This window comes from Crocodylus porosus, unplaced genomic scaffold (assembly GCF_001723895.1).
Source record: "Crocodylus porosus isolate Cpor-Errol unplaced genomic scaffold, CroPor_comp1, whole genome shotgun sequence".
NCBI classification, from domain to species: Eukaryota; Metazoa; Chordata; order Crocodylia; family Crocodylidae; genus Crocodylus; species Crocodylus porosus.
In genome coordinates, this window is record NW_017728950.1 from 67,734,313 (window position 1) to 67,751,581 (window position 17,269).

The 17,269-nt window shown below is 42.3% G+C and overlaps 1 protein-coding gene across 2 annotated transcripts in view; it reads left to right on the forward strand.

Annotated features, from left to right (window-relative positions):
- Nucleotides 1-17,269, forward strand: part of VPS13A (vacuolar protein sorting 13 homolog A) — a 168,734-nt gene that overhangs the window by 61,936 nt on the left and 89,529 nt on the right. For both annotated transcript variants that reach the window (XM_019554917.1, XM_019554916.1), the window contains exons 25-37: nucleotides 6,302-6,474; nucleotides 6,830-6,989; nucleotides 8,061-8,140; nucleotides 8,396-8,455; nucleotides 8,539-8,695; nucleotides 12,632-12,748; nucleotides 12,829-12,932; nucleotides 13,356-13,523; nucleotides 13,789-14,096; nucleotides 14,834-14,981; nucleotides 15,709-15,859; nucleotides 16,742-16,866; nucleotides 16,981-17,150. In XM_019554917.1, coding sequence (XP_019410462.1) covers nucleotides 6,302-6,474; nucleotides 6,830-6,989; nucleotides 8,061-8,140; nucleotides 8,396-8,455; nucleotides 8,539-8,695; nucleotides 12,632-12,748; nucleotides 12,829-12,932; nucleotides 13,356-13,523; nucleotides 13,789-14,096; nucleotides 14,834-14,981; nucleotides 15,709-15,859; nucleotides 16,742-16,866; nucleotides 16,981-17,150 — 1,921 coding nt within the window. The remainder of the gene's footprint in view (nucleotides 1-6,301; nucleotides 6,475-6,829; nucleotides 6,990-8,060; nucleotides 8,141-8,395; nucleotides 8,456-8,538; nucleotides 8,696-12,631; nucleotides 12,749-12,828; nucleotides 12,933-13,355; nucleotides 13,524-13,788; nucleotides 14,097-14,833; nucleotides 14,982-15,708; nucleotides 15,860-16,741; nucleotides 16,867-16,980; nucleotides 17,151-17,269) is intronic.

The following is a 17,269-nucleotide window of genomic DNA, read 5'->3' on the forward strand; positions in this document are numbered from 1 at the left end:
CTCTCCCTTCTTTCCCACCCCTCCCCCCACCCCCTGCTTTGTGACACTGAGCAGCCCTGATATGCTAGTGCCCTTCACTCCTAATCCATAGCCCCCCACTCCACCCAGTCCTGCTGGTGCCGTTCACTTCAGACCCACAACCCCTACCTATCCCTGACTCATTCCCTGGGAGGGCCCCCTGCATCAGGGCTTGTATCCAACTGTAGTTATTCCCTCCCCTACCTCCTGCTGCTTTGTGGCATTGAGCGGCCCTGACATGCCTTGACCCCTCACTCTCAAGCCACAGCCCTGCTAGTGCCCCTCACTCCCAACCTGCATCCCCTTTTCACCCTAAAGCAAATTGTGGCAACCCCTACTGGAGCCATGGAACACAGGGGTGGAGACTGGGGGGGCAACAAAAGACTGCTAGGTGCCAGCTGATACTGCCTGCTGTGAGATCCCAGGCAGAGGCTGTGCCCCTGTTGCAGAGGAAGGCAAAACCCCCCAGTCTGTACCACTCTGAACAGGGGAAAATTCATCCCTGACCTCAGTGCAGCATCAGTTTGACCCTGAGCCAGAGCCTGTAGCAGCACCCTCCAGGGCTGAGTCTCAGGAAGAGCATTGGCACATCCCTGACCAATGGCTGACCAAGCTTCTTTTTGAACAGCTCCAGTGCTGGAGAGTTTACAGTTTCCCTGGGTGTCTGTTCAATTGCCCCCTGCTCTAACTGGGAGTGGAACTAGAATTGAACCAGAACCTAAGAACTGGTTTGAACTGTTTTGTTTTTTTTCACTTGAACGTGAACCATAACTGAACCATGATTTGATCTGTCCTGCCAAACCATAACAGGAACCATGCCTGGCTTCTTGGGATGACCTAAACCTGGAGTGACCCAAATCACTAGGGCCACCAGATAGACTTGTCACTGGTTAGACTTGGGTTACTGGTAAAATGAGGTCATTAGTTACCCCACCAGTCAGATTGAGGTGACTGGTTTAGTCTTCATTAAACTGCTTATAACAATTTTTTAAACTATTAAAAAACCCCCAGAAAACTGGCTCACATGAAGACGCCCAAAGATAACATGACATACTCACTGCTGCCACAAAGATATGCTTCACTGCAGTATCGCAAATCCTCAGGATTTTCTCTGAACTTGCTATTTTTATTACACTTTTTTTCTCAACTCCTTTAATCTGTATGGTTGAGTAATAGAGAGTGGAGTTCAATGTAGGTAAAGAGCAGTAAATAAATACTACTGCTTTCTCATTTAGTGGACTCTTATTCTTACGACTGCTTACGTATCAGGTTAGCTAGTTCCAAAAACCCATTTCCAAAGCTTGCTTAGCACCTTATGCTGTTGTAACATGTAGGATGTAGAGAGAAAGGGAGGCAGGCTGGGTTCTAGAGTCTTGAGTGATGGGAGGCTGGGGGCATACCCACGAGAGCCGTGAAAGGGTGGAAGGCTTGGGGCAGTCTCCATGGCTGGCAGGGGGTAAACTACGAAGAAGTCCTTAGGCAGCCCTTTGGAGGGCAGGCAGTGGGGCCTGGGCCAAAGCTGGGATCGCTTTGGCTCAGTGTCTAGGTTTGGGGGATGGGGCAGGGGGATGGTGCCACCTCCTGCTAGGGCTGGGGGGTGGCAGAGTTCCCACTACCCCCCAACCCTGCCAGTGTGATCTGTACCCTGCTGCTGCCAGTCCCGACATGATTTGTAGGGTGTGTGTAAGGCAGGGGGTGGGTGTCTGGGGTTTTCTGGAGCTTGGCCCTTGCCCTGATGGTACAGGGCTGGTCCAAGAACTTGGCGGTTGAGGCCCAGACCAGCCCCATGCCGTTGGAGCCATGCACCAAGCTTTGCCATGCCTGGACTGCCCTTGTGCTATTGGGGCCACCCCTGATGGTTCAGGGCCAGTTCAGGCTCGCCACAGCTCAGCCCCCAGCCCCGATGGTGTAGGGCCAGTCCCCAAACTCTGCCCTTCCTGTCCCCCACCCCCCTGTCCCATAGACCTACCTGCATGCAGCTACTCCCACCACCCTGCCTGGCTGTATTGCTGGCTGTGAGTGGTGCCCCTTGTCCCGCAGCCCCAGATTTTGTGCCTTTTACCTCCCTGGACCTGCCTCTGATTGCCCTCCCCCAATGCCCCCCAGTTCCAAGCAGCTCAATGCAGGCTGGAACTCTACTACCCTGCAAGGGGAAACCTGTGGTTTCCTCTTCAAAGGGGAAAACCCATAGTTTTCCATGGTTTTCTGCAGGAAACAGAAAACCCGGCTCCCTGATTAACAATTTGTATCTTGTAGAGGTGCACCAATACATCGGTCCAATGTTCATATCATAGAAGTAGGGTCAGAAGGGACCTTGTAGATCTTCAGGTCCAACCCCTCCGCCTGATCAGGAGAAAAACTGGGCTCAGATGACTCCAGCCAGGTAGGCATCAAGCCTCTTCTTAAAGACCCCCAGGTTAGGAGCCAGTACCACTTCCCTTGGAAGTTAGTTCCAGATCCTAGCCGCCCTAACTATGAAGTAGTTCTTACGGATGTCTAATCTAAACCTACTCTCCAACAACTTATGGCTGTTATTGCTTGTTATGCCAGGGGGCGCTAGGGGAAACAAGGTCTCTCCCAAACCCTTCTGATTCCCCCTAGTGAGTTTATAGACAGTCACCAGGTCCCCCCTCAGCCTTCTCTTGTGAAGGCTGAAGAGGTTCAAGTCCCGCAGTCTCTCATTGTAGGGTCTGCCCTGTTGTCCCCAGATCATGTGGGCGGGCCTTCTCTGGACCCTCTCCATGTTGTCCACGTCCCTCCTGAAGTGAGGCGCACAGAACTGAACACTATACTCCAGCTGCAGCCTGACCAGTGTCATGTAGAGGGAGAGGATCACCTCCTTGGCCCTAATTGAGATGCACCTGTGGATGGACAACAAGGTCCGGTTAGCTCTGCCAACCGTGACCTCGCATTATCGGCCCATGTTCATCTTGAAGTCAGTAATGACTCCAAGATCCCTTTCTGCCTCTGTGCTCTCAAGAAGGGAGTTTCCCATCTTATAAGTGTGCTGCTGGTTACCACCAGATTGCCCAGAGTATCTTGCAGAGGCCTCACGTTTCCCGGTGCTTTCTTTATCCTCCTTATATATTTGAAAAAGGACTTTTTATTATCTTTGATCTTGGACGCTATTCCTAGCTCTGTCTGCTTTAGCTTTCCTGACAGCCCTCCTACAGGCCCAAGCAGAGGAGGTATACTCCTCTTTGGTGATAGCACCTCCCTTCCACCAGGTGTACGCCGCCTTTTTGGCAATCAGGCATTCCCGGATGCCCTTGGTGAGCTGTGGGACTTTCGGGCACTCTTGTCCCCCTTACTTCTTGTTGGGACGGTCATCCCTTGGGCCCTGAGTATCGTCTCCTTAAGGAACGACCACTCATCTTGGGCACTGGGTTCCTGTGCTCTCGAGAACACCAGCGCCTCTCCCACTATTCTCAACTCGTTGAAGCTGGCCGTCCTGAGGTCGAGGGCTACTGCCTTGCTGCAGACCCCTGACACCCTGCGCTGGATGGTGAATTCCAGCAAGCAATGATCGCTATCACCCAGGTGGTCAAGAACCTGGAGGCCCCTTACCAGGTCGTCACCTGTGGCCAGGACCAGGTCCAACAGGGCATTTTCCTCTGGTTGGACTGTGCACCTCCTGAATTATGTGGAGGTCCTGTATCTCGGCCAGGAACCTGCTGGAACCGTCCGACCTGGCTGACTGTTCCTCCAAGCAGATGTCTGGGTAATTTAAATCACCCATGACAACTACATCCCTTGCCTTAAGTGCCTCTGCAAGCTGGCCTGAAAATTCCTGGTCCAGCTCCTCCCTTTGGTTGGGGGGTCTGTAGTAGACCCCTTCCATCAAATCTCTCTCTCCACGGCCCCCTTGAATCTTGCCCCAGAGCACTTCAGCTTGCCCCTCCTCTGACCCCATTCTGCTGGCAGAGGATGTGTATTGCTCTTTGACATAGAGCGCCACACCCCCGCCTTTCCTTCCTTCTCTATCCCGCCTGTAAAGCCTATAGCCCCTAATGCTAACTGCCCAGTCATGGGATGAATTCCACCATGTTTCTGTAAGCCCTATTATGTCTGGGTTTGAACTGGCTATTCTGAGGGCAAGTTTCTCCTGTTTGTTCCCCATACTACGAGCATTGGTATATAGGCATTTAAGGCCTTGCCTAGCTGCATGTGCCACCCCCCGATTGGACCCGTTTCTTACATGGGCACTCCTTGCATTTGTCACCTGTGTTGCTCGGGTGGTGTCCTTGTTTTCCTGTGGCTCCTTCCCCCGGTGAGGCTAGTTTAAAGCTGTTGGATCGGCATCAATATAAAGAAAATTGATTGTATCAGAAATCGGCCTGATGTAGCCAATAAATGCCCCAGTTCAATGTGTAGACGGCGAGGACCACGGCTCGGCAGCTTGGAGAGCTGCACGCAGTTGGTAAGTCTGTTGTGGTGGAAGGGTGGGTTATGGGGTGGTAAATCAACACTCCTTGTGGTAAGGGAGGGGCTTGGGCTGCCCAGCCAGGGCGGGTGCAGGACAAAGCCACAGCTCGTCCAGGGGGTGCGGGGCAGGGGTTCTCCCACTGTTGCATGCACCCCAGGAGGGCACAGGGGGATCATCAATTACTCCCCCCATGCCCTTCTAGGTGCACGCAGCAGTGGGAGGCACCCCACGCCCCACTCCTTGCCCCCTGATGAGCTGTGGGTCCACCCCACTGCACCCTGGTTGGGCAGTCCCAGCTCCACTCCTCCCTTACCTCAGGAGCCTTAGTATGCCTCTCTACACCCCTTCCCTCCCCTTCCACCATGACAGACTTACCAGCTGGTTGCAGCTGTATTGGAAATTGGATTGGTGTGAGCCGATATGCCTCCATAAAATCGGCTATCGGACTCCAAAAACTCTGTGATTATTTTGTTTATTAACATATATAAGGCTTTGCATCTGAAATAGAAAATGCCTTGTACTTGGCTAGGGTGGAGGTGAAGTTTGTGGTATCCTTTATTCAATGGGGGAGTCCATTCAACAGTCTTGTATCATCCCTTGCATAGGCTACCTCTGCTATTGCTGTACAGAGTTTCATTGTGCCAGATAAATTAGTTGTTTATCAGGCTTAATCCTAGAGCACTAGGGAGTTTTTGAGACTTCCTGGCCCCGGGTCATGGATCACTTTGAAGATAACAATCAAGACAAGAATTTGATTTTAAATTCTCTAGGAAGCCAGTGTGGAGAGTGAGTTGCAGGTTCAGTGTGACAGTGCTGAAATATGCTGCGGCGTTCTGAATTAGTTGTATCCCGAGCACAGTGCACTTCAGGCTCAGATACATGCTCTTCTCTGTATCGCAGGCAAAAAGTGATAGAGGCATAAGTAACCTATAGAAGAATTTGAAGTGGATTAATATTTTTCCCATACCAAAAATTCTAATATTCTCTGTGTCTATATTAGCAAACAGAAAATGGAATTTTTCACGTATCCTTTATGGGATCCCTGCTTTCTTCATGCTCTAATTTGTATTCAAGAGTGTGAGAACTTTCTGTACAATTTATTTTCATTTTAATATTGACTAAGAATTTTTTAAATGGGGAAAAAATATAGGAGTACATTAAAGTAAGTTTCAAACGCTAGTATGTTCATAGAAAAGCAACTTGGAAGTTTGTAATTAGTAGCAAGTGTCAGGGGTTGGTTGTTATTTTTTAAACAATATTCTTAAATTTAAAAAAATGTTTGTGGAGGGAGGAGTAATTTATGCAAAACGAATACCTTTTGCAATTGAAAAAAATATCTGTTTGTTTTAGGGCTTCCCCTCTGTGCCTCATTTTCTCCTGTATTATTTTGCAGTGAAATGATTGTTGTAGAAACTAGTGTGATATGAGAGAACACAAAATCCTGATTCTGCAGGATCAGACAATATAGATTGTGAGGGGACCAATCATTTTAATGTCTCGTTTTGTAAACTTAACATGGTATAGCTTACAAATTTTCCCAGTATTTAAAGATGCCCCCTGCCACTTCTACCTTGGAAGAACCTGAGAGCAGTGCTTCAGCGTTCCTTGAAGATGGATGTTAGCTGTCTGCTCTGCCTAATTGTCTGTCAGGCTTGGTATTGGGTGGAGGGTAGGTCTGTGAATAAATGGGAAGATGAGGCTCTGCAGTGGTCCTGGGCTTGTCAAGGATGCCGTAGAGACATATACTTCTACATGTAATTGTTTATAGATGTTATTTCAAAGAAATTACTGATCATATTATTGCATATTATAATGTTGACTGAAATTAAGAATTTGTTAATGTAACTTAATATTTAGAATCCGAAGAAGAATTTTATGATGCTCCAAGTAGTCCTGTAGAGGACATGCCATTTTTTGAAGCATCATCTGGCTCCCTCACAAGAGCGAACAGCACGAGAAAAAAAAGGTTACATAAGCACGACTCACTGAAGAATATGACAGACCTTCAATTGACATTTGAAATACCTGAGGTATGTCTCGTTCTGGTAAATATATACTGCTTATAAAAGTGCTGTTTCACCTTCACCATTTTGTTTGTTTGTGTCACTTCTAGGATTCCAACTGTTCTGCAATCCTTATTGATATTATCACTTCCTGTTTCTTCAGCTCAAAAAAATCTCTGAGTACTTTCTCCTACTTTAACTTGCAACTTTTTGCTTTCCAAATATTGCTGCAATCATTTACAGAGCTTTTGCTGCAACTTCTTCCATCTGAAAGAATAAAATTATATTTGAATTTGTTATTTGCTGTATGTAAACTTTAATGCAACTGTTTTTTACAATGTCTCATAATTATCACTTGCCTTATGTTGTTCTTTTTCTTTAGGTCTTAATTCAGTTGTGTCGTCTTGATGATGATGATACTGAAAAGCCCGTGTTGCAGCTAAAAGTTTTAGGATTAGGCACTGAACTTAAACTAAGAACATTTGATATGTCTGCACATGCTTTTCTTAAAGAAGTCTGTCTGTTATGTCCAGAGTACATGGGTAAATATCTGCTTTATGATAAAAAATTGAGTAATATCATTAAAATGTTAAAGAATTCAACTCTTGGGAAGCGTGTCTACTTTCCTAGTGTCAGGTAATAGCCATTTCTGTTCCTCAAGCACATAATTAATATAGACAGGAGTAGGGGGAGAAAAAAATCGTGGGGAATATTTCTTTTACATTGTCATTCATAAAATTCTCTATTTCTGAACCAGATTGAATTTAACATTACTTCCAGAAGCAAACTCTCATGAACCTGATTTATGCTTGTAAGAGACTTGATTGTAACTGTAGTGAGAATTGCATTTATACTGCATGTACTACATATTCTCTCAGTGGTGGCAGATGACAGAACAAGGAGCAACCATGTCAGGGTGCAGCAAGTGATGTTTAGATGAGATATTGGGAAGAATTTTCTCATTAGGAGGGTAGTAAAACACTGGGAGAGGTTACCCAGAGAGATTGTGGAGTCTCCATCCTTGGAGGTTTTTAAGACTCTGCTAGACAATGCCTTGGCCTGGATGTTCTAATTGGGGATGGTCCTGCTTTGAGCAGGGGGTTAGATTAGATTATGTGAGGTTCCTTCCAACCCTAATTTTTTATCATTCTGTATCTTGTATTGATAAATTTAGTGATCATGAAAAAGATCGAGTCTGTGTGCAACCAGGCTGCACTGCTTTTGTGCAAAATCTAGAACTTCATTGACTCAAATAACTTCAAGGAAAAATTTGCCAGAAACATGGCTGTATTCAGTTGTATCTGGTTTGCAGTTGAGTTCTGCTTTGGTTCATCACAGTGTGGTTTTACCTCTAAAGCATAATGATAAAAATCCAAATGTTGCCATTAACTATTTGAGTGCTGCTACTATTAATAGAAAGGCTTAGTTATTTTGGGGCCAGTGAGTTGCTACTGATCAGATGCATACAAATAAAGCTGAAGGTCAGGCTTATTACTATGTAAATGTTTTTGTACATGATCAAAGGACTTGCAGACATCTGCAATTATTTGCCTTTTTTCTTGACGGAAAATGTAATACATGTCATTTCAGATATATTTTTTTCTTTTTTAAAGATGACGATGACAAACCTGTTTATATCGTTACAACTTTGGATAACACGCAAGATGATCTTCTTACACTGGAGTACACAAAGGTAAGAAAACCAAAAAGTTAACTTTGATTCACAAGCCTTTACTAGTAGTACTTAGATGCATGTTTTCTTGAATTTTTGTTAACTTTTATATACTAGTCTATAAAATACTGCTTACATGTACAATATTAAAAAAAAATCTATTTCATAGTTACTTTTGACCTGTATTAAATATGTTTATTCCAGTGAATTTTCTACATGAGGCTCACAATTTTTTATTTATTCTCTCTTTTTTTCCCTCTCTCTATGGGGGAATAGGCTGATATTAATGGACCAGAGCTGAAAACTACTTATAAGAATGTTCTACAGTTGTTAAAGGTATGACTTTCATTTGAGGTATGATGCATACTTTGATTTGTGTACTTTTAAAATATACTCCCAATAAATATAATTTCTTCTAGGTGAATTTCTCTTCCTTGGATGTTCATTTGCATACTGAAGCACTTCTGAATGCTATGAATTACCTAAATAATCTTTTACCAAAGCAAGAGACTAAAGTAACAGAAGAACTAGCTCAAGAAAAAGAGGAGGAGAAAAAAGATGTCCTTAAGAAATTAAGTAAGATTTTTTTCCTTCTTTTGCTCTGCCTTTTATCTCTTCCTCTACCTAATTTATGCTCTCTTTAAAAAGGCAGAAGATAATTTTAAGGTCTTATTCCTAATTTTATGAAACACTGTGAATGAGTGAACTGATGGCCTGTGTGAAATATTAGGTTAGTGAAGGCCCACTTAGGCTTTGCCACGTTACTTGAAACATGACAGCTGCCTCAGTTGTACTAGTGAAAACAGGTTCCTGATACTAGAGAAAATATTTCTTTGAAGATGTAGGAAAAGTACTTGGCTGGAAGTAGTCAAGAAAGAATAACATATTGGCTGCAAGTGGGAGAGGAAGAATAACTTTATGCATTCTCCAGTTTTAGTGAAAAAGAGCTCTAGCAGCCCCTGCCCCATAGGGGAGTATGGAGTACGTGGGTGGCATGTGTGAGGGGGCTGCCTGGGCGCTAGGTCCTGGGAGCCAGAAAGGGAATGAGGGGGCACAGGGTGCATACAGCAGAGTCCTTGTGGCACTTTGCATGGGCTGAACCTTGCCCAGGGCCGCCTGTGCCCACTAGCCTGGCCCCAGCCAGCATGCACAGCTTACAGATGGGGCTGCTCCTAGTGTGGCTGCAGCCACTTGGGTATTGCTCGGCTCTCCTCACTCTCAGCAGAGCCTCTTCCTGCTCCTGCTGCACCGCTCTGTGTCAGAAGCAAGCTTCAGCTGGGCTGCTCCTGCCCTACCACCTGGGGCTCAGGCTCTGGCTCCAGTTCCTGACCACCTTCCACCCACTCCACCCATCAGGTACAGGTGGTTCGAGTGGGTGAAAGGCAGTGAGCTTCAGCCAGGCAGCTCCTGGCCCATCAGACGTGGTTCCAGCTGCCTTTCATCTACTCGGCAGGCAGAGTGGGTTGAAGGCAGTCGGAGCTAAAGTTGAAACCCTGTACCAGACGAGGAGCTGCTGCTGGAGATGAGGGGGCTTGTGGGCATGGGCTGGCACATGGCATAGGTTGCTCCGGAGACGGCTTAGCCCCAGGTGGATCACCCCCACCCCCCCACGGGCCAGATCCAATCAGTTGGCATGTCACATTTAGCCTGTGTGCTGTATTTTGCCTACCTCTGTTGTAGGAGAAAATTAATAATTAGATGCGTTTGTCTGTGTGAACCTAGCTCTTTAGTATCATTCAAAAATAATTTACACTGTCAGTGGTTATAAAGAAAATTAAAGGTTCTGTATTTACCATATTTTCTTGCACACCTCATGCCCTCAAATAAGATATACACCTTGTTTGGGGAAGACAGAATGAAGGAAAAAGGATTATCTTTTTTTTAGTCATGGCTTAATGCTGGACATGTGCAGCAGGGGCAGAACCCATATTTTTTAGCATTGCTTGCTCTCCCTTTGCTGTACAGCTGCTGCCATATTGGGTTAAACCTCTAGTTTTAGCTGAGCAACTAATGCTGAAGAGCAGGCACTGCCCTTGCTGCGTGTGGAAATCAGCTTAGTTCAGATATGCACATGCAGAAGACAGTCTAGTATTTAATGCCTTTTTACTTCAGTCTTCATGAATAAAGTCAGTTACCAGATGACAAGTGTAACTGACAGCAAAGATCGTGGAAGGAGACAAACAGCTAAGAGTTTGTCTCCCACAGCAGTCCCATTAAGGACTACATAAACATACTCTAAGGTGGATACATAACTAGTTGCATCATTGTGCCCAACAAGTACTCATTAATGATTCAATGTCTAGTTGGGAGGAAGTATCAAGGGGGTACCCCAGTGATTCTGTCCTGGGCCTGATATTGTTTAACATCTTTGTTAATGTTTTGTACAATGGGATTGAGTGCAGATTTAGCAAATATCATGTAGATAATGCCAAATTTAGTGGAGCTTCCAGATACTCCAGAGCAGGGGTTCCCAGCATTCATGCCAAGGGCACATTCAAATTTAAAAGAAAAAGCAGCAGGCGCCAATATGAATATTAAAGTTTCAAATTTAGATTAATCTGATCATCTCATCCATTACTTAAAATTGCATTAGATCCGCAACTTCAAAATCCAACTTCCCTTTTACTTGGTATTCTTCTGAAGTTTTATTCATGTCACCTGCGGGCACCGCATTTGGAACCGCTGCTCCAGAGGGTAGGACTAAAATCTAGAATGACCTAGATGGACTGGAGTAATGGTCCTCAATCAATTGGATGAGATTCAGCAAGGACAAGTGCGAAGTTGTGCAGTTGAGACGGAATAATCACATGCAAAAATACAGACTGGGGAAAGATTGGTTAGGGTGTGGTACTACAGAGAAGGGCCTAGGGAGTATAGTGATCCATAAGATGAATATGAGCCAATAGTGTGCTTGTTGCAAAAAAACAAAAACAAAAAATTAACAAAAATGCAGCATATTGTGTTCTACTAAAAGTGTTGCTTTCAAATCAAGAGCAGTGATGTTAGTGCTCCATTCGGGACTATTGAGATCTCTTTTGGAGTATTTTTATCCAATTTTGTAGAAAGATGTAGACTGCTTGGAAAGAGTCCAGTGAAGAGCAGCAAAAATTATTAGACTTTTGGGAAGTGTGACTTAGTAGGAAAGGCTGAAAGGAGTAAAATTATTTAGTCTGGAGAAGAGAAGATTGAGGTAGGAATTTGATAACAGTCTTTATATACCTGACAAGAGTGTATAAAGATGTTGGAAACACTTTTCTCTGTGGCCCTAGGGGATAGGACTAGAAGCAGTGGTCTTAAACTGCAGCAGGACAATTTTAGGTTGGAAATTAGGAAGAATTTTCTGAGGGTAGCTGAACATTAGAACAGGCTTCCTAGAGAAGTTTTGGAATCACTATACCTATGATACTTGCAAGAGCAGGTTAGACCAATATTTGACTGAAATGCTTTGGTCAGGGATGATCCTACTTTTGAGGAGAGGCCTGGACCACATGGCCTCATGAGCTTCCTTTTACTTTTACTTTCTTTCTTCTACTTTTCTATAGTCTTATGATCCTACATCAGTTTTGGATAGCTTATTTTTGGGAAGAAAGTTGCATGTAGTAAGCAAGTAAATGTAGTTCTTGAGTAAAAACTAATGCCAAACTGATGAAGTATTCAGTAAGTTAGTTGACTGGTGGCTGCTCTGGAGTCCAGTTGAATCCCTCTTTTCTGGTTTGCTATATATGCCTGTCTGACTTGCCTATAAATGTTACAGATTCCTGATGTCAGACATTGTGTTTGTAGATCAGTGAGTCTCAGTCTTTTTAGATTCAGGACACCCTTTCACAACTTTAAACCTGGCAGTACCTCTGGTTTAGCTTGGTCCCTTAGCTTGCTTCAGTGTTTTTAAGATGGGGTACTGCCACCAGATAAGTGCCCCAGAATCCGTGCGCACAGTCAGATTGGGAAGGGCTGCAGCACAAGCATGTACTCCTCCTTCATTAGCGTTATCTGATAAAGCATAAAACAGGCAGGTGAGCCCTCTCTTGCCTCAGCCCTTTTAGTGCAGCCCTGTATGGTATCTCCCAGAAAAAAGTGCACATAAGTTATACCCCAATTGAGAACTATTGGTGTTGATTTTAAACGAGGGTAGTGCAATTTAATAAAATCATATTATATTGGTGGCATTATCATGATATGAATGGGACTTACTTGCAAATCACTGTTTCTTACCTGTCATTTCACTTATTTGGGATCAGGTGATGTAAATATACTCAGTTATTTCATTGGCACAGGCCAAGTACACAGCAGACTTAGCATGAAGGTGGTAGAGAGGCTACCTTCTATATTTTCCTTTTCCTTGCTCTGGGAAGCTTCCATATTTTGTTGTAGAAAGGGATATGGACTGTATGCATTTGGTTTTATTTTTTAATCCAGATAAAAATATAGACTAAAAACTGCATAAGTATCTTTTAACTGAGATTGCTATTAGAGAAGCCATAATATTTAGTATTGATTGCAATTTTCCTACAGAGTCAAAAAAATCCAAATATGAGGATGTTGTGGATCTCCATATCTGTGCAGATTTATCCTGTTTGCGGGTTTTTATTAGAGAACAAAAACACAGGATATCTGAAATTCACATTGAAGGTAAGAGTAAAACTTTGAAAGTGTACGTACACAACTTTTTAACAGATATACCAGTTAACCATTTTGTCTGGGTTTTCAAGGTCTGGACAGCCAAGTGGTCATGAGAAAAGCAGCTACTGAAGTGATTGCAAAATTAAAGAACATAAGTATTATGGATTCTGATGAGAAGGCATTGTATAAAAAGGTATGAATTCTCTCTATCTGATTGAGAGAGTAAATTTGATTTAATTACTGGACTCTAACATTTAGCTATGCTGTTGATGCTGTTTGTCTGCTGATAATATTTTTGCTGCTAAGAGAGATATGCCTGATTTCTCAAGAACATAAACTCCACTCCACCACAACTGGTGATTTTGTGCGGAGCTGTCCTTTATTGATCCTAAGGCTCCCAGTGACTTTGAGCTAATTTACGTCAACTGGGATTCTAGTCAAATATTTATATTTGTTGCAAGGATTTTAAAATTAAGTACTTGTAAAATTCTCTGTGGTGTAGATTAAAGACTCCTTAGGAATATATGGATTATTACTTATTTTTGTATTTTGATATTTTCGATGAGGAACTTAATTTGTTATGCATGTTACAGTTCCTTTTTTTCTCTATTTTAAGGCTCTTTATATCACAGGAAAAGAAGTCTTCAGTTTTAAAATGGTGTCTTATATGGATGCTACAGATGATGGTGCCTATGTAGATATGAACGTTTTTGACAGCCAGGTTTACTTAACTGTGGGCTGCATTCAAGTTGTTTTTGTCAACAAGCTTGTTTCGTCTATATTGGTAAGTCAAATCTGATTTCTTCCCCCACATTCTGAGACATACAGATAGCCATGTCACACCAGAAGTGCAGAAGGCATACGTAAAGATGATAGTCATTTACAAACATTACATGACAAATGGAAATATGACATTTTATTGTATTTCTAGTGGGATGAAAAACTCTGTAGATAAAATGTCAGCTCTTAAAATACTTTGATATTTGGACCGAGTTTTAAAGTCAGCTGTTCAGCAGCATCAACACAATTTTTTCCACTTCTTTCTCTAGGCTTTTATAAACAACTTTCAAGCTGCTAAGGAAGCTGTTACTGAAGCAACTGTTCAAGCAGCAGAGAAGGCAGCTACAGGTGTGAAAGAATTGGCACAAAGGTGTTCCCGAATGGCATTGGATGTCAATATTAAAGCACCTGTAGTCATAGTGCCACAGTCAGCTGTGTCAACTAATGTTTTGGTTGCTGATTTTGGTCGTATCACCATAAAGAACAAGTTCTTCATTGCTAAAACAAAAGCACGATGTGCCCTTCCACCTGTTGTTGACTCAATGACAGTGAATTTGAGTGAACTAAAGCTATACAGGTAACTTATTAGTAAGGTTTTTTTGTTTAGTTAAAAAAAAAACTTTTTAATATAATTATTTTAAAATGTCTCAGGTTGGCTGTAAGAAGAAAAATGTTTTTTTCTGAGGAACAGATTAATGGTTATTATAGCACCATGCATGTCTGCCACTGTACATAAATTATAAAATAAAACATTAGTGAAAATGTAATTACCTTTATTGTAAATGACAACCACATATGCAAAACCTTTTATAGAAGGAAATGTTCAGTTAAGATATCCCTAGTTAACATACTTAAACCTCACTGTGTTGTTCACCACCTAGTAAAATGTTCTGCAGTAGGGGTACCAAAGATCCATCCTATGCTGGATCCAGCCTGCAGGGCTATATCATCAGGCCTGTAGGCTTCTTGAAGGGGCCAGGAATTCATCATGGAGCCACAGAATTTTGGCATACAGAGCACTTTTGGGGATATTTGTTAGTAGGGGAGGGGTGGGCATTTGCTGCAACTAACCCCAGTGGTTCCATGATGCTGCTAAACCCAGCACGGGAGGTAGGTCCAGATCTAGCCTGCAAGGAGTCATGTGGCCTGGGTCTGGCCCAGGGGACCAAGGGAGTTTGACATCCATGCTTTACATTATTATGTAAAGAGACTACAAACAGTAGGGTAAGGAAAATTGAAAAATGTTTCAAGCTTGTGTTCTCCAGAACACTTGAGGGAGAGTGAGTTCTGAATATTGTTATATTTTATATACAGGTCATCAGTTGAGAGAGGTTCACTGCAAACTGAAATACAGCTATTGCAGCCTGTAAATCTTGAAATTGTTGTTGAACGAAATTTAGCTGCTGCTTGGTATACTGAGATTCCTGATATAGCAGTATCTGGACGGCTCAAGCCTATGAATGTGAGTGATTGGTACTGAACATGGCAATAAAATTTTTTGTGGGAAGCTAATGGTTTCTTGGGTTGTGAAAGCAAAACTTCTCAGTTCGGTTATCATTTGATTGGAAGAGGAGAAGTCGGAGAATATTTTCACTGTTCTGGATTGAAAAAAGAGAGCAGCGGTGAATAATAAGCAGAGGCTTATTTCTGAACTCTGAAGGCTGACTAAGGGGAAGGCAGGGAAGGTTGCTAGAATGGTGTCAGGGGGCTGGAGACTTTGTATGGAACTAGTGGAGGAATTTCTTTGTCAGCTTCACTCCCCCTTCCTGGTGCTGCAGGGAAAGGTGTCTGCTTGATCAACAGCTACTGGGTTAACTTTCTAATGGACATTGCTGAACTGCATGTCATCCTGCTGTGCAGTTAGGTAGTGGCTGTAAGAGGTTTATCTCCTGTTGCTGTTGGGGCAAGTGGGAATGATTTTGGTGAAGGGATGCTTCCCTCATATGAGAACCATTGCTGGTTTGCAGAGGCTGCTGCTGCTCTGCTTTCTTTTCTTTTCTTTTTTTAAATTTTTTTATTTATTTTTTTTAAGTATTTGGGAGGCTTAGGTTTGAGGGGCATGCTTTTGCCCAGTTCTGTTGTCTACTGAGCAAACAGTCAGATTTGCCATAGTTTGTATTGGTATTGGGACCGATACGAATAGGGAATGCTAACTGATGTGTTCATATCAAAACCCACTTTTTTTAAAGCTAATTCTCAGTCAAGAAGACATAGCCACTATATTAAGGACACTGAATGAAAATTTATGGGACAATTCTGGTACACCACCCCCTTTGCCAGAATCAAAAGATACAAATAGCAACTACAGTGATGCACACAGTACTTCTCAGAACTCTGCAGGTAAGTTTGTGAAAGTCCAGCAACAATCCAGTATCCTTACGTGGCATTTTCAGGTTAACGTTTTTCTGGCAGAATTACATATTGCTAATCTTAAAGAACACCTGCTTTAATTGCATTTAAAACATTTATATATTGTAGCCCCATTTCTCTGCATATATTCAAAATAAAACAGATATAAAACTATTCAAAAAATAGAAAGAAGTTCTGCTATGGATTTTTTTTACATGTCTACAGTCCAGTCTATTGGCAATTATTAAGTGTCTTATGTAGTCTCTATAACACGTCAACTATGATTTGTAGGGTTCAAAAAACTCCATTGTATGCATTCCAGTAAATCATGACAGGTTTCTTAATAATTGTGTACTATGTTACAAAAATCATGATATAAAAACCTTGCCTTATTTACAATTGGGCTTCTCTTGGTTTCGTTATCAGTTTGCCCTCAGTACTTATGATCTTTTCCTATGTATGTGAACAGTCTTTATAACAATAAGGCAAGGCCACAAAAGCCATTTTTGCTCCCAGGATTCAGTTATCTGTAAAACTACCTTGTATGTAAAATAGAAGTTCTATTAGTTCCCTGAATTCTTGAAAAAATTGAACAGATGAACAACAGGTTTTATTATTGTTGGAACAGGAATTAAGATTATATACACATTTTAGGAAACACATCACTTAGTGTGGAATTTTACGTCAGACTGCTGTATGTGTTGTTAAGTTAAAATTATAATTTTTATAATTAATGCTATATATAAGATTGGATTCAGGGAAACCAGAGTATTTTGAGATGTTGCACATGACAAAGTCTCTTTGTTGTAAGTAATTGTCTTTTCTGTTGCAAGATTATGTTTTAATAATATAAATGTCTTTAATTTCTGAAAGGAGCAACTCTGGTGACATCTGCTGTAGTGGAATTGCATTCACCTGTTAAAGCTAAAACAACTCTAAAACTTGACTTCCAATTCGATTGTCTGACTTTGGTACTGTATAGTCCAAACTCTAAACAGGTAAACAAACCTTTATAAAAACAGAAATGATATAATTATATAGGTTATGAACAGATATACAAAAATGCTCTCATTTTATTTTAATTTAAATTTTGTTTCCTTTTCCTTGCATAGGTTGCAGTTTTGAATCAAAGAGATGATCATTTAAAACTCGCAGAGTTTAAATTGGTCTTGATTTCAGCTGCTGTCAAAATGCTATCTGATGGTTCAATGAATGCTTTAGTCAAATTAGCAAACTGTACATTAGATGATAAACGTCTGACAGTCCAGAAGGCAACTCCAAGGTGTGTGTGTGTCTGCATAAAAGATTAAATTGTTTCTAGTCGTACTTAGCAGCGCCACAAGTAACACTACTGTATAAATTGCTATTGATCTTAAATGTTTTGTAAGTTTAGCTTAAAAA